This window comes from Triticum urartu, chromosome 2A, assembly GCF_056163025.1.
Source record: "Triticum urartu cultivar PI428250 chromosome 2A, HENAU_Tu73, whole genome shotgun sequence".
NCBI lineage: Eukaryota > Viridiplantae > Streptophyta > Magnoliopsida > Poales > Poaceae > Triticum > Triticum urartu.
The window spans coordinates 692,375,460-692,400,750 of record NC_141874.1 but is presented as its reverse complement, the minus strand read 5'-3'; the positions used below and the strand labels follow the sequence as shown (position 1 = coordinate 692,400,750).

The 25,291-nt window shown below is 46.5% G+C and overlaps 2 protein-coding genes and 1 pseudogene across 2 annotated transcripts; 2 read left to right on the top strand and 1 right to left on the bottom strand.

Moving 5' to 3' along the window:
* The first annotated feature begins 224 nt into the window (after positions 1-224).
* Positions 225-2,702, top strand: LOC125537930 (uncharacterized). Its single transcript, XM_087544960.1, has 5 exons — positions 225-1,308; positions 1,419-1,542; positions 1,689-1,876; positions 1,970-2,148; positions 2,237-2,702. Exons 1-5 carry the CDS (start codon positions 330-332, stop codon positions 2,471-2,473), a joined length of 1,707 nt encoding a protein of 568 aa, XP_087401086.1. The 5' UTR covers positions 225-329; the 3' UTR covers positions 2,474-2,702.
* Positions 2,703-15,737: 13,035 nt separating this feature from the next.
* Positions 15,738-20,511, top strand: LOC125539779 (putative histidine kinase 1). Its single transcript, XM_048703292.2, has 11 exons — positions 15,738-15,933; positions 16,508-17,075; positions 17,260-17,316; positions 17,420-17,647; positions 18,144-18,237; positions 18,330-18,536; positions 18,959-19,089; positions 19,286-19,335; positions 19,463-19,740; positions 19,877-19,980; positions 20,103-20,511. Exons 2-11 carry the CDS (start codon positions 16,524-16,526, stop codon positions 20,205-20,207), a joined length of 1,806 nt encoding a protein of 601 aa, XP_048559249.1. The 5' UTR covers positions 15,738-15,933; positions 16,508-16,523; the 3' UTR covers positions 20,208-20,511.
* LOC125539780 (BTB/POZ and MATH domain-containing protein 2 pseudogene) lies at positions 20,498-22,359 on the bottom strand (annotated as a pseudogene).
* Positions 22,360-25,291: the final 2,932 nt, after the last annotated feature.

Genomic DNA, 25,291 nt, shown 5'->3' with positions numbered 1-25,291 from the left:
CTCTGCAACTGTACATGCGTACGGGCCTCTAAAACTGCGGTTTCTCTGGGGAAAAAGATGCCGTCTTCTCGCCCTCTCTTCCAACCGCCAGCACGTCGGGCAAAACGCGGGCGTACGTGCGGCCGCGAACCGCCGCGTTCGCTCCAACCGTCACGTCCCAATTCCTAGAACCGCCGCGCGCCGCCCCTTCGCGCCGCATATACACCCCTCCGCGCACTGCGACGCACACTGCACTTACCCACGACACTACCGTCCCGTCGGCAACTTCCGTCGACGGACGCACGCACGCACGCACGTCTTTCTCCACCACTCCGGCGACCCGAGTTGCCATGGAAGGCGAGGGCTCCTGGCGCTTCCTCTACGACTCCGACAGCGATGACGAGCTCCTCCGCTTCGCCCGAGGGGACACGGCCGTGCCCGCTGAGCGCCAGCAGCAGCAACAGGTTCAGTCGGCTCACGACGGCGCCCAGCCGGCCTATCCGGTTGCCATAGCGGCCGCGGACGCACAGCACGTCGTCTCTGATCAGCGGATGATGGCCCACTTGTCATCGGCGTCGGCAATGCAACTCGATCGCCATCAGGCGCCTCCCCTGGTCCACGTGCAGCAGCCTCAACCGGCGCCGCCGATGCCGATGGGACATCAACAGGAGCCTTCCATGGTACGCTTGCAGTACCCTCAACCGGCGCCGGCGATGGCATTCGAACCCCAGCAAGCGCCTTCCATGGTATACTCTCGGTACCCTCAACCAGCGCCGGCGATGCCACTCCAGCATCAACCTGGCGAATCGCCGGCAGCGGTGCCACTCCATGTTGGCCAGCACCAGCACATGATGGGCGAGTCGTCGTCGGCGATGCCACTCCATCACCAGCAGATGCTAGTCGACTCGCCGGCCACGATGCAAATCCAACACCAGCAGATGCAAGGCCTAAGCGAGCCGACGCCGGAGGTGATGTCCACACTCGAATACCAGCAGATAATGGCCGATTTGGGTCTCACTGACCTCTACGTGGAAGACGAAGAAGTGCACCTCCCTGGCCATGGTGGCGCCGCCAGCATCCCGCACCCGGAGCCTCTGGTGTTGGAGTCTGGCCTCCACAACGACCAAATACCGAAGCCATCACAGGAAGGTGGAGAGGGCCTGTTCTTCGCCCCTGCGCCGCAGCCAGGCGACGATTCGGGTCCCAGTGGCGCCGCCAGCATCCCGGCCCCAGAGACGCCGGTGACGCCTCCGGCGGTGGCACCAGCGCAGCCAGAGCAAGAATCGTGCGAACACTGCTATGTCGTCAGAGAGGTCAGGAACCACAGCGGTAAGCAACTAGCATGCATCGAAACCCCATTTAAAACTACTCCTATATGCAATCGATCGCCATGCATGCATGATCATCCTGAGGAGTTTGTTCCTGTGATTTTTGTGCAGCGTTAGGGCCGGTGACCTTGTCGGTGCACCGCGCGACGGACAGAACATACACGCACATTATCCTCGAACTCAAAGGCACGGCCACCCAAGGCCCAAATTCTGGCACCCAACGAATTTACAGGTGGTAAGTGACTGGAGCACTTTTTTATGCGTGCGATACATAATGTTGCGTGTGTCCCATATAGTAATTCCTATGTATTGAAATGTTTAAATATCTACTGCCCGCTAACTTTCACTACATTTTCGTTCTGTTTCTTCTCTTTGATTCAGCCTGCGTGACCTGACGCCCGAGTCGGCGCCTGAGTATGTCGAGTCCTGCATCCTCAAGATGAGGAACAAAGCCGGTCCGCTGGAGGACGTCATCGGCGGCGGCGGCGGCGCCGCCAGCTCTACCATGATCCGCGCTCCTCCGGGGGACGCCGGCTCGCCCTGGGCGCCAGAGAGGGGCACGCGGCGGCGTACATTCTCTACCACCTCCGTGAATCTTCAGTAATTTCATTCATCTTTGTACGTACAATTGTGTTGGTGACACTACTCTACGTTTCCTGCAGCTGCGCCTCCCCGGCCGCCGCCGCCGCCGACCGAGCAAGAGGAAAAGGAGACGCGGCGGTACCTTCGCGACGCCGCGGACATGGCCGTGAGGGAGCTGGGATCGCTGGCCTCCGAGGTCAGGAGCGTCCGCAACCAAAGAGCTCCAGACAGTAATAGTCGCAAAGTTCTATTTAGCAGGGTAATTAAGTTAATTTGTCATTTGGGACTGCATTTTCATGTGTCACTTGGGACTACATTTTCATGTGTCATTTGGGATTTTGGTGCAGCTAAGAGAACTCAACCATAAGATCAAGAGATTCGAGAAGGACTCAGCCAAGCGTGTGGGGAGTGAACTGTCCAAGATCAGGAGGGAGGTGGATGGCTTTGTGATGGAGAAAAGACAACTGTACGATACTCTTAAGGAGCTGATGCAGAGGGTAACCAAGAACTGCCACCGCGTCCCTCCCCGCGGAAATGACGATCAGGCCGGTGGCAGCGGCGCCGCTGGTGCTGCCGTGTCGTAAGATCATAGTATATGTGATAATCATAGGAATACTTTTTTACTTCTATGTATTCATGGTGTGTTCTATTTATATTTATGTAATGAACATGTATGTCGTTGTTGTGGACGTAATGATAAACATATTTATGTACTAAACATATGTGTATTCACGGTGTGTTCTATTTATTTATGTAATAGTCGTAGTAACACTTTTTACTTGTATGTAATAAACATGCTTTATTAATTAACAATATGATAAACATATGTTGTGGTTGTAGTCTTTGACACACAAGTTGAAGTATCCTTGTAGAGTCAAACTGTTGTTGTCATATAGGCTATGCATTGACGTTGAAGATGTTCGATTCAACTCGTATATTAGTTTTTTTCTAAATGGTCACTAGAGGGAAAAGGCTCCCCACCTGAATATATTTCAACGGGGTGTTGCAACGTCCATATACATCGTCATAGCCTTGAGAGGAGAGATGATCACGCCACAAACCCGACGTGATGGCCGAGCTAAGAGGTTCTTAATCTATGTGACAAGGAGATGAGCTCGTCAATTATTGAGCACAGTGTCAAAGTTAGTCGATTCTACCCCACTGAACACCATTTAATTGTGTGCCCAAATATTCAAGAGGGTTGTAAGTAGGGTGAACACATTGATTGTGAGAGGCGTGTGGGAGGTGTTGTTGGTGACCACATGTCGTTGGTCAGGTTCAACCTTGGTACGATTCTAATACCTTGTCAGACATGCCGTGCAACAGGGCATGTAAAGAACGGGTGTTGACGTTATTTAGAGGGGTGGAAGCATCATGGGAAAATTTGGTCTTGTTTAGTAGTCTTGTGGTGTAGGTTGCCCGAGTGTTTAACCGATCAAGGTGCACCATCCAACCAAAGACCTTGGGTTTGTTGGGCACCCATGACTCCCAGATTGCAAGCAGCCCCACGTCAGGTATGTCGGAAGAGAGAGTCGCATATGCCCATCTTGTTGTGACAACTTCCCCATTGAGTAGTTTTAAGGAATTCAACACCCCCGTAAGTGACACAACCCGCAACAACGAATTCAAACTAGCGAACCACGAGAGACGGCTGGCAAGATGATTACGAAGCCTCAATTCCACACTTGCTTGCAGTATGGGTGACCAATGCATTTGTTGTACTATGGTGGGAGTATAGAGAATGAAATACTACTGCAGGTAGCTCTGGTTTGAGCCATCTGTGATGATAGAAGAAAATGGCCTCACCGTTCCCAACAGAGCATAGGGAGATTTCTCTCGGGCTGTGAATGTGTTTGTGGATGGTTTTTGCTAGGAAAGAGCTATTCTGGCCTAGCCCAATGTGTAGGGAAGAGTGGTGTAGTATCCAATCTCTATATGGTAGGGTTGTAGTATGAAGGAACTTATAAGAAAATTGCAACACGAGGCAAAAGTTTTCTTCTTGTATGTTTCTAACACCGAGACCACTAACAGCTCTTGGGGGTACACACAAATTTTGGTAATACTAGCAAAAAAGCTCGTGAGTTGCAACGGGATAATAAATCATGATCTTTAAATCAAGTTTCAAATATTCACACTCCATGTATATACAGTATTTGAATATTTGTGCACCGACCGGCACGCATGCGGACGTAAGACACGTACATTCTAACATGCTCACAATGGATCGATGTTGGACTTGATCCTTGATGCGTGTATATTTTTTTAGTACATCCTTGATGCATGTACGAGAAGGAAAGAAAGGTCAGCCTCATGATGGATGAAAAACTGGACACTAGTAGAAAACAGGGCTTTGGTCCAGGCCGGGTCAGCCCATTAGTCCCGCTTCAGTCCAGAACCGGGACCAATGGGGGCATTGGACCCGGTTCGTGAGCCCAGGGGGCCGGCCGGGCCACGTGGGCCATTGGTCCCGGTTCATCTGGACCTTTTGGTCCCGGTTGGTGGGACGAACCGGGACCAATGGGCCTCGCTCTTGGCCCACCACCATTGGTCCCGGTTGGTGGCTTGAACCGGGACCAAAGGCTCCCCTTTAGTCCCGGTTCATGCCACCAACCGGAACCAATGAGGTGCCTATATATACCCCCTCGCGTAAGAGCAGAGCACACTGCTCTGTTTTTTTCTGGCCGAGGGGGAGAGGGCTTGGTGGTGCTCTAGCTCACCTCCTATGCACACAAGGTGTTCGATGGAATGCCCGAGCCACACTACTTAAGCTTTCTCCACTCCAAGCTCGACCTCCAAACTCCATTTTTCTCAATATTTGTCTAGATTTAGTGGTCCGTCACGTCCCGTCCCCGTCTTCACCGCTGTCGATCACCCGCGTGGAGCTCATCGCCGGCACCACCGTGGTGAGCCTCTTGTTCTTATCTTCTTTCTGAAAGGAAAAATATTCTTACTTGTATGTTTACATAGATACTTGTATTATTTTCTTACTTTTATTATTGCATCTTATATAGTGCGATGGTTTTGGTATCTGCCCCCGTCGGCCCTCGTCCTGTCTATGATTCGGATGTGGTATATATATTATCTTTATAACTATTGGTTCATTTATTGTTTATGAAAATTATGCTGACCAACGTGACATAGATTTTATTTATGTAGGATGTATGTGAATCGGAAATGCCAACCGACCCTATTGTCGAGAGGTTAAATTTAGTTGAAGAAGAAAACAATTTGTTGAAGGAAAAAATAAAAAAAATTGAGGAGGAGAAGATGATATTGGAGTTGCATGTTGCGGATGTCGTCGATGATCACAAGATCAAGATGGATGCAATGCGCTTGAAGATTAGAAAGATTAGAAAATATGCCATTCATACCGAGGCTTGGTATCATTATGCCGTTGGATTAATTGTTATCTTGGTTGCGATTATGATCGCATTTGTTTTCGCACTGAAATGTTTTACATAGTTTCAATGTATAGTTTAATTAATTAGATGCTCTGGAGAGCTATATGTTGTTAGATGAGAACTATGTATGCACTTTGGTTTTAATGTGATGATGAACTTCTATTAATTTGGACACTTAACTATATATAATGCACACAGATGAAGCGGCAATGGATGTACGGTGGCAGATACACCTCCGAGTACATTAAGGGCGTGCATGAGTTTCTCGATGCGGCTGAGGCAAACAAGCAGAATGGTTTTATGTGTTGTCCATGCACTGAATGTGGGAATACGAGGTCTTACTCTAACCGGAAAATTCTTCACTCCCACCTGCTTTACAAGGGTTTCATGCCACACTATAATGTTTGGACGAGGCACGGAGAAATAGGGGTTATGATGGAAGACGGCGAAGAAGAAGAGTACGATGACAACTATGTGCCCCCTGAATACGATGATGCTGCAACGGGGGGATCTGGTGAAGATCAAGAGGAACCAGACGATGTGCCCAATGATGCTGCAACGGGTGAAGCTGCTGAAGATCAAGAGGAACCAGACGATGTGCCCAATGATGATGATCTCCGCCGGGTCATTGTCGATGCAAGGACGCAATGCGAAAGTCAAAAGGAGAAGCTGAAGTTTGATCGCATGTTAGAGGATCACAAAAAAGGGTTGTACCCCAATTGCGAAGATGGCAACACAAAGCTCGGTACCGTACTGGAATTGTTGCAGTGGAAGGCAGAGAATGCTATGGCTAACAAAGGATTTGAGAAGCTACTGAAAATATTGAAGAAGAAGCTTCCAAAGGATAACGAATTGTCCGACAGTACATACGCAGCAAAGAAGGTCGTATGCCCTTTAGGATTGGAGGTGGAGAAGATACATGCATGCCCTAATGACTGCATCCTCTACCGCGGTGCATACAAGGATCTGAACGCATGTCCGGTATGCGGTGCATTGCAATATAAGATCAGACGAGATGACCCTAGTGATGTTAACGGCGAGCCCCCCAGGAAGAGGGTTCCTGCGAAGGTGATGTGGTATGCTCCTATAATACCACGGTTGAAACGCCTGTTCAGAAACGAAGAGCATGCCAAGTTGATGCGATGGCACAGTGAGAACCGAAAGAAAGATGGGAAGTTGAGAGAACCCGCTGACAGGTTGCAGTGGAGAAAAATCGAGAGAAAGTACTGGGATGAGTTTGCAAAAGACTCAAGGAATGTATGGTTTGCTTTAAGCGCGGATGGCATTAATCCTTTCGGGGAGCAGAGCAGCAATCACAGCACCTGGCCCGTGACTCTATGTATGTATAACCTTCCTCCTTGGATGTGCATGAAGCGAAAGTTCATTATGATGTCAGTTCTCATCCAAGGCCCTAAGCAACCCGGCAACGACATTGATGTGTACCTAAGGCCATTAGTTGAAGAACTTTTACAGCTGTGGAATGGAAACGGTGTACGTACGTGGGATGAGCACAGACAGGAGGAATTTAACCTAAAGGTGTTGCTGTTCGTGACCATCAACGATTGGCTCGCTCTCAGTAACCTTTCAGGACAGACAAACAAAGGATACCACGCATGCACGCACTGTTTAGATGACACTGAAAGTATATACCTGGACAAATGTAGGAAGAATGTGTACCTGGGCCATCGTCGATTTCTTCCGACCAACCATCAATGTCGAAAGAAAGGCAAGCATTTCAAAGGCGAGGCAGATCACCGGAAGAAGCCCGCCATGCGTACCGATGATCATGTACTTGCTATGGTCAATGATTTACACGTAATCTTTGGAAAGGGTCCCGGCGGACTAGCTGTTCCAAATGATGCTGAGGGACACGCACCCATGTGGAAAAAGAAATCTATATTTTGGGACCTACCCTACTAGAAAGACCTAGAGGTCCGCTCTTCAATCGACGTGATGCACATGACGAAGAACCTTTGCGAGAACCTGCTAGGCTTCTTGGGCGTGTATGGGAAGACAAAAGATACACCTGAGGCACGGGAGGACCTGCAATGTTTGCACGAAAAAGACGGCATGCCTCCGAAGCAGTATAAAGGTCTTGCCAGCTACGCTCTTACGAAAGAAGAGAAAGAAATCTTTTTTGAATGTCTGCTCAGTATGAAGGTCACGACTGGCTTCTCGTCGAATATAAAGGGAATAATAAATATGCCAGAGAAAAAGTTTCAGAACCTAAAGTCTCATGACTGCCACGTGATTATGACGCAACTGCTTCCGGTTGCATTGAGGGGGCTTCTACCGGAAACGTCCGATTAGCCATTGTGAAGCTATGTGCATTCCTCAATGCAATCTCTCAGAAGGTGATCGATCTAGAAATCGTACCAAGGCTAAGGAGTGATGTGGCGCAATGTCTTGTCAGTTTCGAGCTGGTGTTCCCACCATCCTTCTTCAATATCATGACGCACGTCCTAGTTCATCTAGTCAACGAGATTGTCATCCTGGGGCCCGTATTTCTACACAATATGTTCCCCTTTGAGAGGTTCATGGGAGTCCTAAAGAAATATGTCCGTAACCGCGCTAGGCCAGAAGGAAGCATCTCCATGGGCCATCAAACAGAGGATGTTATCGGGTTTTGTGTTGACTTCATTCTTGGCCTTAAGAAGATAGGTCTCCCTAAATCGCGGTATGAGGGGAGACTAACTGGAAAAGGCACTCTTGGAAGTGACTCAATAATATGCAGGGACGGATATTCTTGGTCTCAAGCACACTACACAGTTCTACAGAACTCTACCTTGGTGACCCTGTATGTCGATGAACACAAGAACAGTCTACACTCCAAACACCCGGAGCAGTGCGACGACTGGATTACATGTGAACACATCAGGACTTTCAGCAGTTGGTTGGAAACACATCTCAGAGGTGACAACACTGTTTTTGATGAGTTGTACTTGTTGTCCAGGGGACCATCCTTGACTGTATTGACTTACAAAGGATACGAGATAAATGGGAATACATTTTACACGATCGCCCAAGATCAAAAGAGCACCAACCAAAACAGCAGTGTCTGCTTTGATGCAGCAACCGAGAGCGGAAAGGGCACATATTATGGTTACATAGTGGACATATGGGAACTTGACTACGGACATGATTTTAAGGTCCCTTTGTTTAAGTGCAAATGGGTCAATCTGTCAGGCGGCGGGGTACAGGTAGACCCACAGTACGGAATGACAACAGTGGATCTGAAAAATCTTGGGTACACTGACGAACCGTTCGTCCTAGCCAATGATGTGGCACAGGTTATCTATGTGAAGGACATGTCTACCAAACCGAGAAAAAGAAAAGATAAGGAAGCGAATACATCATACGATGAGCCAAAGCGCCACATAGTTCTTTCAGGAAAAATGGACATCCTAGGAGTGAACGGCAAGACAGACATGTCTGAAGATTATGAAAAGTTTCATGAAATTCCTCCCTTCAATGTCAAGGCTGACCCAAGCATCCTGATAAACGATGAAGATTATCCATGGTTACGGCGCAATAAGCAAATGACACAAGCGAAGAAAAAGTGAAGACTTTCTCCCGCAACTATTATGATGATACCATGCCAACTTTGTAACACACGAGTATGCTATGCCAACTTTTTCAGAGTTTATTTGAAAACTATGAATTTAGGTCGAATTTTCTCTATAGGTGCATCTATGTTGATTTTTTAGTAAAGTTAATCACAAATTTGTGATTCACACAAATTTCAAAGAATTCAAATTTTAACTATTCAAATTTGAAAATTTGGCTTCGACGCCCACGTCACTTGTGGGACGTGGATGTAGTGTCCGACACCGACGACCACATGTATCTGACACCCACGATACTTGCTATTTAGGGTTTCCTCTACCGCTCGGTGACCCTCGACGACCCTCTATTCTTTCTTCTCCTCCTTTTTTTCTTCTTCCTCTTCTTTTTTTATCCTTGAAGCGCTGTCGAGGCCACCCCAAACCCTAGAGAAGCAGCATCGAAGCCACCCCAAACCCTAGAGAAGCAGCGTCGAGGCCACTAATTAATATTAGTTCTACGTTTGCCACTAATATATCCATCTGTCATGTTTGAATAATAATTGCCATGTTGTAAATATTTGTAGAAACTATGGACACCGCCCGAGACGAAGTACAAGAAGAGTTGTTGGGGGGACATAATCGCACGAGGAAGTGATGCCGTCTGCTCGTTGTTTCTCAACGACACCGATGGTCTGGAAGCAGCTGGCTATGATTATGATGGCTCCGGTGACCTAATGCCGGTGCAAGAAGGAGACCGTGAGGACGGCTCCGGTGACCCAATGTCGGTGCAAGAAGGAGACCGTGATGACGTCTCCGGTGACCGAACCGAGTCCGGCCAGGTATACATATTAGTTAAGCTTCTGCTGACTAGCTAATTGATGCATTCATTGTTTTGGTATGTACACATATTAATTAAATCTTATGTCAATGATATGCAGAAAAATGATCTTTGGACTGAGCTGAAGTCAAATTTCATCCTGCCACAAGAGGATGATCCGGAGAAGCCAGTTAAAGAGCAATTAATCAAGTCTTTTGCTCTTAAGAGGATGGCAGAACTATTCAGGAGGTGGAAGAAAGAGCTGAATAAGTTTGTCAAAAATAAAGAGACACCAGAATTCAAGGGCAGATATGAGAAGATCAGAGATCACTGGCCCGCATTTGTGGCCCACAAGACATCGGAAAAGAGTAAGAATATGTCGGCGACAAACAAGCAAAATGCTGCGAAGAAGAAGCATCACCATCGCACGGGGTCAGGTGGCTACCTCGTAGCCCGGCCTAAGTGGGCCAAGACTGAGAATGATTTGGCTAATAAAGGGATCGAACCAGAGACAATTAACTGACCAAACCGTTGCCGGACTTGGTTCTTTAGGGCTGGCGGAACCTTGGACCCTATATCAGGGAAGTGCATTTAAACGAACGATCAAATGGACATACCAGTCAAGAAGCTTCAGCAGTATATTGAAGCAGTGCAGCAAGGGACGTTCGTTTCAGACAGAGAGAACGACGAGCTCACAATGGCCCTCGGGAATCCTGAGCACCCTGGACGGACACGAGGCACGCCAGGCTCCATTCCGTGGAAGGTTGGGTTTCCGGACGTAGGCGGTTACAAATGCCAGGAGAGGAGGAAAAAAGTGCAGCAGACCCAAATGCAAGCGCTGCAAGCAAGGGTACAAGCGATAGAGGAACGAGAAGCAAATCGCAGCAAACGAACTGCCGAAGCTTCCCCCGAAGCTACCCCGACATCTCAGCGGAGAAGCAACATGGCTTCCACCGAGCTGCTTCAGCCGGAGCATGTCTTGACGGCTCCTGCCAGCTATCCCGTGGATGCTATCACGGAGTCTCAAAATTGCCACCTTATGACACAATGGATTAATATGAAGGTCAAGGCGGCTGTTGGCTCTGTTTTTCCTACTGAACCCGGCGCAACTTTTCACTGCCGTCCGATTCCAGAAGGATATGCTAGGGTGATGGTGGATGAAATAACGGAGGGATTTGAGGACCTCCAGCTTGACCACCCTACCGGTGAAGGGGAGACTCGGCTGGGTTCTGCTCTGAAGACTCCATGCCTATGGCGGAAGGAGCTCATCAACCTTCCGAACTGGACGCCTCCGCCTCCTCCGGCGAGTCAGGGCACTCCGCCTCCTCCACCGCCTCCTCCTCCGGCGAGTGACGATCAGGGCACTCGGCCGGCTCCTTCTCCGGCGCGTGGCGGCACTCTGCCTCCTTCTCCGCCTGCGCCGGCGCGCCCGAGCAGCCAGCCTCCTCCTTCTCCGCCTCATCAGCAAGGGCGGAAGAGACCTGCCGCCGCTCCGGCTACTCCGGCGCGTCGTAGTCCTTCTGCTCTACCTCGTAAGCAAGTAAAGAAGACAACCGCTCCGTCTGCTCTGCCGGCGTCTAGCAGTACAGCCAGAGGCGGGAGGACATACAGATTCGGTCCTTCTTTGAAGACTCCAGAGAAATTACCATACGAGAGGACCCCGGAGGAGAATGCCGAGATCGCGCGAGAAGAAGTGAGGAACTTCTTTGAAGGGGTGAAAGCAAAGAAACATCCACCTCCGGAGGAGAAGGTAGATCTGGTGAAAGCGAAGCGCACTCTGGCTGCCCTGACAAAACCACCCAAGTCTCCACCGAAAGGAAACTATGAGCGCATTATTGGAAAGGAATTTGCCGAAGTGGAGCGGTCGGGAAGTACTGTCAGTGATCAAAGGCTGAAAGAACGACGAGCTGGGAAACAAATTGCACAGCTCGGTGAACAAGCGAAGCAATCGTGCCCCCCGCTCAAGGTGCCTAGCGACATCGTCGCTAATGATCCAAGGATGGTGCCCGGTTATAGCAATCTTGGAGATTACCTGCCCGACGATGTACATTATGATTTCATGGAGGTGCAGATACAAAGATACGAGTACGGGAAGCCTCTCGTCAAAGATGAAAGATCTCTATCAACGATGATGCGAAGATTGCATGATTGGTACTTGAAAATCTGTAGAGAGTCTGGGGGGAGGAGTACTTTGTATGTGAGAGTTAAAAAGGAGCATGACCTCATTGGAATTGATCTGTTGCCTGTTCCATTTGAGGAGTTCTTTCAGTTTTTCAATCAATTGGCCCTCGATAAAGCAACGGTCACCTGCTACTGTCTGTAAGTAGTACTACTTCTGTCATTAAGTCTCTCTATATAGCTCAGCTCTTTCATTGCATGTATTTATAATTATCCTCACTATATTATGCAGATTGAAGATCGTCGAATTGAAGAAACGACAAATCGGTGATATTGGGTTCATTAACACAAATATCATAGATGCAACTCAGGTTAAATTTCATGCCGCAGATACCGAGGCCAACTTGCTACGATCGTTGGTAATAAAATGGAAACAAAGATATAATACTCTTTTCTTACAACTTCAAGTGAGTGTTACTGTCTTGTGCGTATTCGGTTTCCCTTATATATTAGTCAATGTTATAGTAATGTAATTGATGAGTTATGCATGCGTGTGCAGTTTCCATTATATTCTCCTAGAGATTAAGCTTGAGCAGGGACTAGTAACCATCTTAGACTCAAGACAAAAAGATCCCCAGGACTATGCGGACATCACTCAAATGCTCGAGAAGTAAGTTAAATTGATCATTATCCACCATATCAGCAACTTTGTTCATTTCCTCATATATCAAGTAATTGTTTTCTTTGTCTGGCAGAGTTTGGAAAAAATTCACCAAAAAAGCTCCGGGACTCCCGAAGAAGCTGCAATTTAGACACCCGAAAGTAAGTACTATAGTAGCATGTTCCGCGCATCTCCTATTGATTCAAGCGCTGGTTTCATCAATACCATTTGGCATTCTTGCTTATCAGTTTGATTGACCTCTAGTTCTTGTAAAGTGGTTGTGCCAGGAACAAGGGAATGATTTCTGTGGATACTACGTTTGCGAGTCCATCCGCCACACAACCTGTGAGCGGGGCTACTCTGACGAACAATATGAAGTGCGTAAATAACAACATTCACAATTTTATTTTATTACCATCATTTGTGTTGAGTTTCATTCATTCATATATATATATATGTATGTATTGACCCCCTTCTTCAAATTAGATGTTTCGGAAGCGGGATGAACTCCTAGCACCAGCTTGCATGCGAGCAATTCAGGAGGAATTGGCGGCATTCTTTCTTGACCACGTGATCGCTGAAGACGGAGAATACTATGTGGACCATGAGTCCGTATGTTAGGAGATTATATTTGTAAGAGATAATTATTGTATATATGTAGTCGGTAGTGTCAGATAGATATACGAGAACTTGTTATTCGACCAATCTCTCGGAGAAGGAGAGGTGGTCGATATCACTTCTCTCTGTATGCATATATGTTCATGACGATCTTCTGTTTCCTTCGTTTGCTTACTAGCTAGCTAGCGTGTCTAGTCCTCTCTATACGTATGTGTAGTACGTAGCGTCGACCAAGCACGGACATAAGAGACCAAAATTATAGTTAGCTAACACTATATGAAACACCTAAATTAACCCCCCAAAACCCCCAAACCCCCCTCCCCCCTTTCAAAAAAAACAAAAACCCCAGCCACAGAAATGCTGACGCGTGGATGCCTATTGGTCCCGGTTGGTGCCACCAACCGGGACCAAAGGCCCTCCTGCCTGGGCTCCGCGCACAGGCCACGTGGAGACCCATCTGTCCCGGTTCTGGATTGAACCGGGACTAAAGGGACAGGGCATTAGTACCGACCCTTTAGTCCCGGTTCAGGAACCGGGACAAAAGACCCTTACGAACCGGAACAACAGGCCCTTTTTCTACTAGTGGGAGTGCCCTATGACGTACGAATAATTCGGAGGAACGCTCATTTTTTTTCATTTTCACTGGTGACAAGGTGAGCAATTTATTTTAACTTTAGTGGCAGTTTCAATGAGAGACGAAGAATTCAAAAAAAAAATCAACGAAGAGTTTTTGCACTTATGAGGGGGGGTAGGTAATTTCAAGGCGGAAAAAAATCAAAGAAACAATTAATAAAGAGTTTTTTTTCATTTACGAGTGACATAGTGGATAATTTACTTAAACTTTATGGATAGCTTAGCATTAGGATATGTGGACGGATCAAAAAATCGGTGAAACACAATGTCCTTTACTATTAGGGGTATAAATATCCCAAATGATAACGCCCATACGTGTGGCATGTTTGCACTCCGTCCACACGCATTGATCCACGTTGATTCTGTTTTGCATGAATTCGAAAGAAATATGTCAGAATTTCAGTGTCACGTAGGCATAGCATGTTGTGTGGGTGTTAGAGCGCTCGTCCACACGACCCGCAGTGTGCGGTTGTTGATTACGCCATGTGGGCGAACCAGTTCCCGCCTACATAGTCATCACCTAGTCCGCCCGCGTGTGGGGTGAACTTCTCTTCGCCCACACGACACTCGTACATTGCTAGATGCAACTGCAGTTGTGCGTACGTGGCAACCAGATAAACACACATGGCAACTATGATTAACCATACATGACAACTATGGTTGGACCACACATGGCAACTGCAGTTGCGCGTACGTGGTAACCAGGTAAACACACATGACAACTATGATTAACCATACATAACAACTATGGTTGGACCACACGTGGCAACTAGGTAAACAACATGGCAACTATTGTTTGACCACATGTGGCAAATAGTTAATCACACACGACAACTACCATAAATTAGACATGTCAACTATATTTAACCAAAAAGAGAGAGTTGCCATGCTTTTACAACTACATTTGCCATCCCAGATAACTAAAGTTGCCATCCCGGGGCAACTAAAGCGTCATCTCGGGGGTAACTAACGTAGCTACGCCAGGACGTGTGGGCATATTTGCTTCGAGCCACATGCGCGGGGTGGGGATGAGTAGTACTTGTTGAACGTGTGGCACGAAGTAGCTGCACCCACACGAGTGGGGAGCTCTAATGTTCGCCCACACATGACCAGTGTGAACTGCCTTCTGCTTACGCCACACACGGTGTGTGGGCGAATGTTTAATATGGCACACGTGTGGTGAATATCGGGACCCATAGATATAGTTTGATTTGATTTAAGTATGGGTGGGAAAACACAAATAAAAGTTTGATTTAGCTGAGGTTTTAATAAGATTCAATTTGATTTGATTTGGATATAGGTAGAGAAGGGTAAGTAAAGTTTTGATTTTGATTTTGATTTTGGCAAGATTTGATTTGATTTGAGTATAGATAGGGGAAGACAAAGGAAATTTTTGATTTACTTGATGTTTTGATAAGATTTGATTTGATTTGACTATGGCTAGAGAAGACAAGGGAAGTTTTGATTTAGTGTTAAGATTTTGATTTGGTTAAGTTTTTTCTTTGGTGAAGTTAATGCAGGACATGTTTGGAAAGAGCGAGGACCACAGATGAATGTACAAACATCAAATCAAGCAGCGAATCAACCTGTGGTTGAGTTGGTTAGGTGGATAGTGGTATCTGCAACCCATCAGGGTTCAAATCCTGGTGCTCGCATTATTCCTGGATTTATTTCAGGATTTCCGGTGATGCGTTTTCAGTGGGAGGAGACGTTCCCGTCGATGACGAGGCGCCTACGGTGACTTTGTAAATCTCAAGATGATATGCCGGCTTAGTCTCTCGGAGGTGCTCATAGGGATAAGGTGTACGTGTGTGTTCATAGGGATGAGTGTATGCGCGTGTATATGAACGCTTGTGTTTGTACTGATGCTTAAAAAAAACATCAAATCAAGCATCACGACCATTGACTCGCTTCTTACGGTATAAAAAGATTGTTTTAAAAAAAATCGTTCCATTGCCCCGTCAATCGCCGGCGCGCACATGTTTCTTTTCAAGTTGCAGGCCCGTTGGCGCCGCCGCGTTTTATACTGTTTCCCGTCACATGGCCGCACCACCATCTTCCTTGCCTTGGTCCGCTCCCTGCCATTAGACACCCCTCCAGTAGCCTACCACTCTCCCAGCGCTGAGCAATGCATATGCATTGACCGGTTGACTGACCCTCTCCTCCCCCGCTCTCCGTCAGTCCCTCGCTCGTTGTCCCTGCGCCTGCAGCTCCTTCCACTGTTGCCGCGCGCGTGCCGTCCGTCCGCGAGGTACTTTTCCCGTGCTCCGTGGGCTTTCATGTGAGTGAGCGATGAGTGCGCGCGATCTTAATTTGACTGTGCCGTGAGCTAGATTAGTCGTTTTGTCAGATGCTTGGTGACGGCAGTGCTTTCCATTCGAATGGAATGGGACAGAGGATCTGGATCGTAGCGATTCCGGGGCTGTTCTTTTGGAAAGTTCAGTTCAGAATCAGATGGCCTGAATGTTAGCCTCAGAGATTTGCACATCTCATTTCCTCATTACTTTTGCGTTTGTTTGTTTGATTCTTTTGGTTTCTCTGGAGTAGGCGCGCACAAGGTACCACTAGAATCTCAGGTTCGTTTTAACCTTTTATACAACTACTACTAGTACTTTTTTCCGTGTCTTCCCTTTATCTGAAATTCTGAATATATATATGCTCTCTCCAGTAGTGTCTTGAAAAGAAAGTGACGGCACCTTCTTCAGTAGCCCAGGAACAGTGACAGTAAATTGTGTTCATCAGCTGCATTCCTCAGTAATTAATTACTGCCGCGTGCAACAATCGCTGGCATCGTTTGAGTAATGCTTATATCACAATCTTGCCAGGTAACGACAGTCCAAAATGGAGAATCCTGGGAAGGACCACGAAGATGCGCTCAAGGATGTTGAATTCAGGGAGCAACATGGTCGTGTGGATCTCAACCGGCTTTTGGAAATAGCAAACACTGAGAGAGGCGCTTTTCAAATGCAGTCCTTTGTGAAGCAGTGGGAATACAAGAGGGCCAACACTGCCCGGCTCCTGAATGAAGAGCTCGCTCGTCTTTCTGAGCAGCGAAAGGAGATTGAGCAAAAGAAGCAACAAATGCTAGAGGAGGAACGTCACAATGCCCTGAAGTGTTCGAGCCAAGAGAGCAGTGACCTTTCTCATGACCAGGAGCTTGAAGATGATGCAGAGTATGACACTGTTTCCTACTGGAAATGGCGAGCGCTGCGGTCGGAGAAAGCGCACGAGGCAGACCTGCAAAGGGAGCGTTCCTTGGAGGAGAAGCTGGAGGAGTATATGAAGAAATTTCAGTCAGAAACACCGGTGGAAGAATTCTCTGCGGTATTAAAACGCGCCGATTATTTCTTGCACCTGATTCTCCAAAGTTCTCCCGTTGTAATTGCTCATCAGGTCTGCCTTTATGCATTTCGACACCTTTTACAGCTTCCTATATTTCTATGTACATTTAGGTGGCATTCTAGAGCATTCGCAAAAAAAATGGTGGCATTCCAGAGAAACAGCAAAGCCAAATGAGGGAGCGGTTACATGAAATTTGATGATATGGTAATAATAACAATTTCTTTCTTCTTTTCAGGATGCTGAGTTGCGGTACCGCTACATATTTAATCACTTTCCGACACTGGCAGATGAGGTGAATGCATTTGCCACTGATTTTTTCCACTCCACATTGTGTGCTGCTCCTTAATCTTGAACTTCAAGTTGTAATTTTTGGCTGACTCACAATTTGTTTTCAGGATGTTATTGGTAAAACAGACCATGAGATATTGTCAGGAGAGGGGATAGACGAGATGAATAAGGTCAAGAGAGAGGTTATGGCCAAGGGTATACCGACTAAAAGAGAGTTTGTATTTGATACTCCATTGTTTGGACCAAAGACCTTTGTGGTATACATCGAACCGGTCTTCAGCAAGTCTGGGGAAACAATTGGTGTGAATTATGTTGCAATGGACATCACAGACCAGGTAATTTGTTAAATTGAATTCTCTCATATACCTGTTTCTTTAATTTCCGTTGCTTCAAAATCTACAGAATACTAAGATTTATTATGGTCCCAGCTTTATTCTGAAACTGATTATGTGCTTCTTTGTTTCCCTTGTTTCCTTTACACAATTGTACACTTTTTTCTCCAGTGAAAATAGCGTCGTCATCCTTGTTGGTCTCCATTAATAAACTAGCATCGTCATCCTTGTTGGTCTCCATGAATAAAACAGTGTTGCCATCCTTGTTGGTCTTCATGATTTCAGCTTTGATAGTGCGCATGAAAAGCATTGTTCAGTGATCTTATAAACTACTAATTGAGTTTGAGGGTATTTTCCACAAGAGCCGAGATACTATTTTCATTTAAAAATAATTCCCCAAACTGATCGCATTTCATACACTGCATCTGCATGTTGTTCCACATTGAAATTACATCTTAATTCTACTCTTCTGAATTGTATCTACTTCAATGCGCTTTAGGTGAAAACAAGAGAGAAAATGACAGACATAAGGGTGAGGGAAGCTGTTCAAAAAGCCAAGGAAACAGAGCATAGCAGATCACTTAATATTATAGGTTTGCATGTTGTACATTTTACTCTAGTATTGATTTATTGCATTTAGGTTCAGAATGGTACACTGAGTACTCCCACTTATCTAACAATGCAGAGGAAACAACGCAAGCAGCACAAACGCTAGCCACAATGTCACATGAGATCAGATCTCCCCTTTCAGAAGTCCTTAGCATTGCCGAAATTCTCGCAACTACCAAACTGGATCAAGAACAACATCAGTTGCTGGAGGTTATGTTATCCGCTGGAAATGCTGTGTTACAGTTGATCGATGGCATCCTTGGTCTCTCCAAAGTAGAGTCAGGTATTTAAATCATACAATATTTAAGTGAAATCATTTTTCTGTTGATTAGTTAAATTGTTGGATTTCCTAGATACCTGCAACTGGCCTAGCGCATCACTAAGTTGACAATTGGTTGGTAATTAGTTCTGATTCAGTTCTTTTAATGCAAAGGCACAACAACACTGGTTGATGATTAGTAACAATGTTGACTAATTTTAATATGGTACGGGCCCTGGCCCATATATCTAATAGTTACGTGTAGCAAATAAGTCAAGAATGAGGTTTTCCAAGTGGAGATGAGTTTTAAGATTCGTTTCAGAAATATCTCAAAAGTCGGTCGTGCATTAGTATTTGCTCCTCTAATTGTTAGTGCATTAATTAGTATATGTGCCAAACATGCTTGATATCTGAAGTAGATTTTTTTCCTACCTTCATTATTTCAGGAGTTATGAAACTACAGCCTGCAATATTTAGACCAAGGGAAATAGTTAAACATGTACTCCAAACTGCATCGTCATTTATGAAGAAGGAATTGATACTTGAAGGGTGCATAGGTGATGATGTTCCATCAGAGGTACTGACAATTATCCATATTTTGTTGCATGCTTTTTTGTTTGTATTGATCAGGTCTACATTAATGTTTTTGCAACTTGAATCCAATTGCCTTAAGAAATTATATAAGTAACTGTTAGGAGAGATTGTTGGCAGTCCAGGGATTCAGCTGACTTACAAATGATATAGTTACCTAAGTTTTTTCAATGTCTCTATAGGTCATAGCTGATGCGCAAAAGATTCAGGAAATTCTGAGATACTTGATCAGGTGAGCTTCCATTTCATTTATTCCCAAGACATACTGGCCTTCTTAAGAGGTTTAATAAAGATAATGAACAGACATGCTTGGATATAGTACGAAACATATGTTTGATGATATTTTACATTTGAAACAGTTTCAGCAATGCGGTGAAGTTTACACATGAAGGGAAGGTTGGGATAAACCTTAATATTGTAGATAAGCAGCAACTGGAATGCAAAATAGAACATACAAGCCCAGTTAACACTGCAACAGAATATTATGCTGCCTGGCCAAGCCATAGTGGTAAAGATGCCTCGAGTTGCTCAAACCGTGAAGATGCTCATCAGAATGGCATTCCATCAAATGAAAATTGTACGGAGGAAACTGTTTGGCTTCGCTTCGATGTTTATGACACTGGAATGGGGATACCAGGTTTTTGCTGATACTTTTGATATACATCTGCATGATCATAGTTTGCATGTTTCACTTGACAGGGAAACATTTATGGTTTCTGGAATATGTTTCTGATTCATTTTTGCTGGTTCTTTTGGCTTATGATCATCTGCAGAGAAGTCATTACCTTTTCTGTTCAAGAGGTATATTCATGCCAATGGTGATCATACAACAAAATATGGTGGGACAGGGCTTGGCCTTGCTGTCTGCAAGCAGTTGGTATGTATTTGTTCAGTTTGAATCCTTGGACCTCAAGATAGCATTGAGATATTATTAAGGTGTTTCTGCCTTTGTATGTGTAAAAATTGTGTATCAGTTATCTGATTTTCACAATGATTCAGGTGGACTTGATGGGCGGTACTCTCACTGTGATTAGTAAAGAGAATGAAGGGTCAACATTTTCAGTCATGCTGCCTTGCACAATTCCTGCAAGAGAAGCGCAGTGATGCTCCTGACAATGGGCAAAACTCCTGTACCAGAACTTTCTGGGAGTACTACATTTTTTCTGACTGCTGAAATACCAGCTTTTGAAAAGGCAAAGATGTTTCAGGGCTGAAAGCATGAGTAGTAGTATAAGCTAAAGAATGCGATTTACAGTTTCCTTGTTTTGTTAGATCAGCCAGGGTGTTGATTTATTGCTTCATATCAGCAATTAGTACATGTATGTAATCAAGAATCAGGAAAACATACAAATAAATTGCAATTCCAAGATTTGTAGAAAAATAATAATGAGAAGGATGCCCAAACCTACAGATTTGTCATTAACACTTAGCACTACAGGTTGCCATTGGGTCATTCTGTCATGTAATGTGTATATACAAAAATGCAAATTTTAAAGGCTTACACAGAAGAGATATAAATGTGACATACAGATGTAAGATTTCTGAACCAGAGTAAAACAGTACTGCCTATCAGTCCATGATAAGGTGTCATCTTATTCTACTTCTAAGAAGACTTGTCGCGCCAAATGCGGGACACCTCGTCCAATACCTCCTTCAAAATCAGCGGGCAGCTAGCTACGAGATGCTTGAATCCGTCGGTTAACATGACCGGGCCAAGCATGTCCGGCGAGGCCATGAATCTGATGCAGGCTCCTCGCAGCTGCGAGCAGTGGTGTTGCTCTGCTAAAGCCAGGGTGGTTGACACTGTTTCCACATCAATTGCATCGCTCAGCTTCCTTTCACACAGCAGCCTTAGCCTGTCGACGCCGTACCGATCCGCGGCGACGAGCATGTGCTGCATAGCCGCAGCTTTCCCATCTTTGCAGTTATCAGGAAGGGTGTCTGTGTAGATGAAGTGAAGAAGCGCCTCGAATATCATAGGCTCCATGTCGTCTATCTTGATGCACTCTGTGGCATTTTCTCTGAGCGGGCCAAAGAGCTCTGCTCTGAAGACAGGGGAGCGGAAGGCCAAAACACACCTGTGAGCATGGAACAATTGGCCACACACAGTGAACGTCACATCGGCGCCTTCCCCGTCCTGCAGCATGTTCCCGAAATCCTGGTGCAGATTCGACGGCGGAACCACGATCGAATTGGTCTCGACGTCCTGGGTGCGGGACTCTTTGGTGACGGTGAGCAGGCACCTGATGGTGAGGCAGTCGTTCTCGAGGAACGGCGAGCCCTTGATCTTGGACTTCTCGATGAACTTGATGAAGCCCCAATTGTCACTCGCCGGAGAGAATGTGTGCTTCATGTAGGAGTTGGTTACCTGGGACAGCCGGCCGTCGTTCTCGATCAGGTTGAGGGTGAACCTGGCCCTGACGTCCTTTTCGCGGCTGAAGTAGTAGAGGAAGGCGGAGGCGTTGCCGAGGCAGTTGGCGGTGGAGCCGTCCGGGTAGAACCTGACGGCCCAGTCGAGGCCGCCGACGGTGAAGGTGCTGGAGCTGACGAAGCGGCCGACGCCCATGCCGTCGAGCAGCGAGTAGCCCGTGACCCGGAAGTCGTGGACGGCGGTGACCGAGTCCGTCACGCTCATCGACGACGTCTTGGGCAGGCAGTGGCCCGGCGCGACGGCGGGGAATTCGCGGTGATCACCCATGGAAGGAGGAGCAGGGGGCGACAGGCCGATGATTATCAGCGGAGGGGTTTCTGGAGGCTGGAGTCGACGAGGGCATTGCAGGGCCGCGCGGATCGGTCCCGATGGCCTCAGCGGCGCGCCCCGGCGGCGGATCGGCGGGCGTCGGGGGAGACGACCATCGGGGGACCGGTCGGGGGAGGATCCGGGGAGGTAGGGGCGGAAGTGAACCCCCCTCCCGCCTGACGGGAAGCTGGGCCTCGGATCGCCCCCTGCGCGCGCCGGAGCGGGGGGAATCGGGGTCGCGGCGGCCGGCGGTGGCGGAGACGGCGGAGCAGAGGAAAACCCCGGAAACCGAACGGAAATTGCCTGCCCCAGTCCAGTCCAAACCCCTGCCACCTCGGTTTTATTCCGCCCGTGCCCTTTTAAAGCCCGGGAGCCCTAATGGGCCGAGGGCCCGCGCAGCCTTGGCGACGAGGGAACGCCGCTGGTGGTGCGCTCCTAGCGCACAGCGGAGGCGGCGTGGAGGCTCGTGATTTGCTTTCGGTCTCTGCGGTGCGCCCCGGATGGACTTGTTCTTCTCGAGGGGGGATTTTATAGCGTGGAGGGAGGAGGCTGCGGCCAAGGGGCCTCACGTGCCTATCTCGTGGGATAATGCATCGTCTAGAGTATCTTTCCACAGGAGGGTGCCCATTAATTGTGTCTCTAGATAGAAACACAATTAATGCATGCTACACAATTCTAATGGCCTGCGTCTTTAGAAGATAGGTCTCGATTAATGCATGCATGATTAATTATTTTTCTAGATAGGATATGTCTTTCCCCGCAGAAAAAGATAGGATGAGATAGGATGTACTCAGTGACGTCTATATTAGTTTGAGGATGGGCAATAATTGTTTTCTAGAACAAAATATAAATTATATTATCCGCAAAAAAATCGGATTTTTTGGGGGGAAGTTCTGGATTTGATGTTAATAAGGGTCATATCTTTTTGAAGGGTAATAAGGGCCATATCTGTGGTACGGTAACTCTATCAACACCTTTTAGACCATCCATCACATATATCTTGGCAAGTAATTAATGAGAAAAAAAGGCATGTGGTAACATAGTATGTTACTCATACTATGGGTACGTAACATCACGTGTACCAAGACAAGATGAGTCTACAACCTAACAAATAAAGTGTTGCATGCCACCATACATATGTTACTTCTCACTATAATGATAGTAACACTATAATGTTACTAGTCTAAATTACTCCCCACTATGAGTAGTCTTCGAAAGTTGCGGCCACGGGGCCTAGGTGCCCATCTCATGCATTGTATCATACTCTTGTATCCAAGAGACATCCTATTTAATGTGCTTTTAAGATAAATTATGAAATAACTTGCATTTGATGTCAATAGAGCAATCTCTAAAACTAGTACAGTAACTCTTTGTTTTCTCATTAAATAGGATGCCAAATCAGAATTTTACTTTGACAACATCATTTTCTTCTTCAATAGGGCACACACGTGGATGTTCATGGTTCGTTTTCTCTCTTGGCGTGCCAAAATTACATTGCAAGAGTGGCGACTTGTTCTCAAGGCGATTGTTGGGATGGGGGCATCGAATCTTCTAGGAAGCTGCATCCGCGGGCCGTGAAGTCTATCATGTAGGTTAATGCATCATATCTCGAGTTCTATCTAGAAACATAATTAATGCATACAACACGACTTCAATGACGTGTATCTTAGTCAGATAACTCTCATGCATACACATTTAGTTTATTGTCTAGATAGGATGTCTTCTGCAAAAAAGTTATCTTGATGTGTATCCACTAGTGCAGAATCCTGCTATGAAGACACGCCTATCACACACCCTTGGTGACGATGCAATACACTAGGGGTGGCTTTTCGGAGGGGAGCCTAACAATAGGCCTACCACGGGGCACATACGACCCAAATGGAGCCCAATCACAGGAGGGAGCCCGGAGGCCCGGATAGGGCTCGGGAATCATCTTCGTGAGCAAGCCAAGTTGACGGTGGCGCAAAATCAGGGGAACCCCCATGTAAACCCTAGCCCATGTCGTCTATATACTGCGAGGCTAGGGATAGTCTTTCCCATCTACAGCCGTAGTCTATACTCTAGGTCATAAACACCATCTCCATTGTGAATCCTCATACGAGGAACTCCATCATGAATATAGATGAGAAGCAGGACGTAGGGTATTACCATTCCCAGAGAGCCTGAACCTGGGTAACCGCCTTGTGTGAACTCCTTTTGGCACTTTCGACCATGTTTCCAACCGTACCAAGGGTACTGATGGTTCTACGTACTGTTAGTTGGCGCGCCAGGAAGGGGCTGCGCTGGCTGAAGATCGAGTCCAGATCAGATCTCCCATCGCTTCTGGAGGCCACCTGCTGGGAGAGAGCCTCACTTTCAGCTCCTTCACCTTCACCGTGGATAGGGGGTTTGGGTCGACGTCAATTTGCCCCGCCCCCACTCTCGCACCACCTTATCCGTGTCGCTAGCGCTCGTCATCAACCGCTACAATGACCTACGTTTGTGCATTCCTCCACCCCCAACAAGTCGCATATGCTGCCTCATTGGAATCTAACTTGTCTACACTGGCAACCTGCAATTCGGAGGACATAGACCTCAAGTCAAGGGACTTGATTTTGAGATGGGACCACTCCTTCAACTTCACAAACTACCACCAGCCTGCCCCGACGTCACTATGTCTACCACACAACTTGTTCTTGTAGATTCGTGTTAGGCCTCCAAGCGTAGAGTTTTGTAGTACAGTAGTAAATTCCCTCAAGTGGATGACCTAAGGTTTATCAATCGGTGGGAGGTGTAGGATGAAGTTGGTCTCTCTCAAACAACCCTACAACCAAATAATAAAAAAACTCTTGTATCCCCAACACACCAAATACAATGGTAAATTGTATAGGTGATGACATAAGGTTTATCAATCGGTGGGAGGTGTAGGATGAAGTTGGTCTCTCTCAAACAACCCTACAACCAAATAATAAAAAAACTCTTGTATCCCCAACACACCAAATACAATGGTAAATTGTATAGGTGCACTAGTTCGGCGAAGAGATGGTGATACAAGTGTAATATGGATAGTAGATATTGATTTTTGTAATAGTAATAATAAAAAACAGCAAGGTAGCAAGTAACAAAAGTGAGCGCAGACGGTATTGCAATGCTTGAAAACAAGGCCCAGGGTCCATACTTTCGCTAGTGCAATCTCTCAACAATGCTAATCTAATTGTACCATATAACCATCCCTCAACGTGTGATGAAGAATCACTCCAACGTTCTTATCTAGTGGAGAACATAAGAAGGAATTGTTTGTAGGGTACGAAACCACCTCAAAGCTATTCTTTCTGATCAATCTATCCTAGAGTTCATACTAAAATAACATCAAGCTATTCTTTTCGATTGATCTAACCAAGAGTTCGTACCAAAATAACACCATATGATACACATCAACCAACTCTAATGTCACCTAAATACTCCAATG

Coding starts and splice junctions, on each gene's coding strand:
- LOC125537930 (XM_087544960.1), top strand. CDS start 330: ATGGAAGGCGAGGGCTCCTGGCGCTTCCTCTACGACTCCGACAGCGAT. Junction 1,877..1,969: donor AGAGAGGGGCACGCGGCGGC/GTACATTCTCTA, acceptor CGTTTCCTGCAG/CTGCGCCTCCCCGGCCGCCG. Junction 2,149..2,236: donor GCAAAGTTCTATTTAGCAGG/GTAATTAAGTTA, acceptor ATTTTGGTGCAG/CTAAGAGAACTCAACCATAA.
- LOC125539779 (XM_048703292.2), top strand. CDS start 16,524: ATGGAGAATCCTGGGAAGGACCACGAAGATGCGCTCAAGGATGTTGAA. Junction 17,648..18,143: donor CAATGGACATCACAGACCAG/GTAATTTGTTAA, acceptor AATGCGCTTTAG/GTGAAAACAAGAGAGAAAAT. Junction 18,537..18,958: donor TCTCTCCAAAGTAGAGTCAG/GTATTTAAATCA, acceptor TCATTATTTCAG/GAGTTATGAAACTACAGCCT.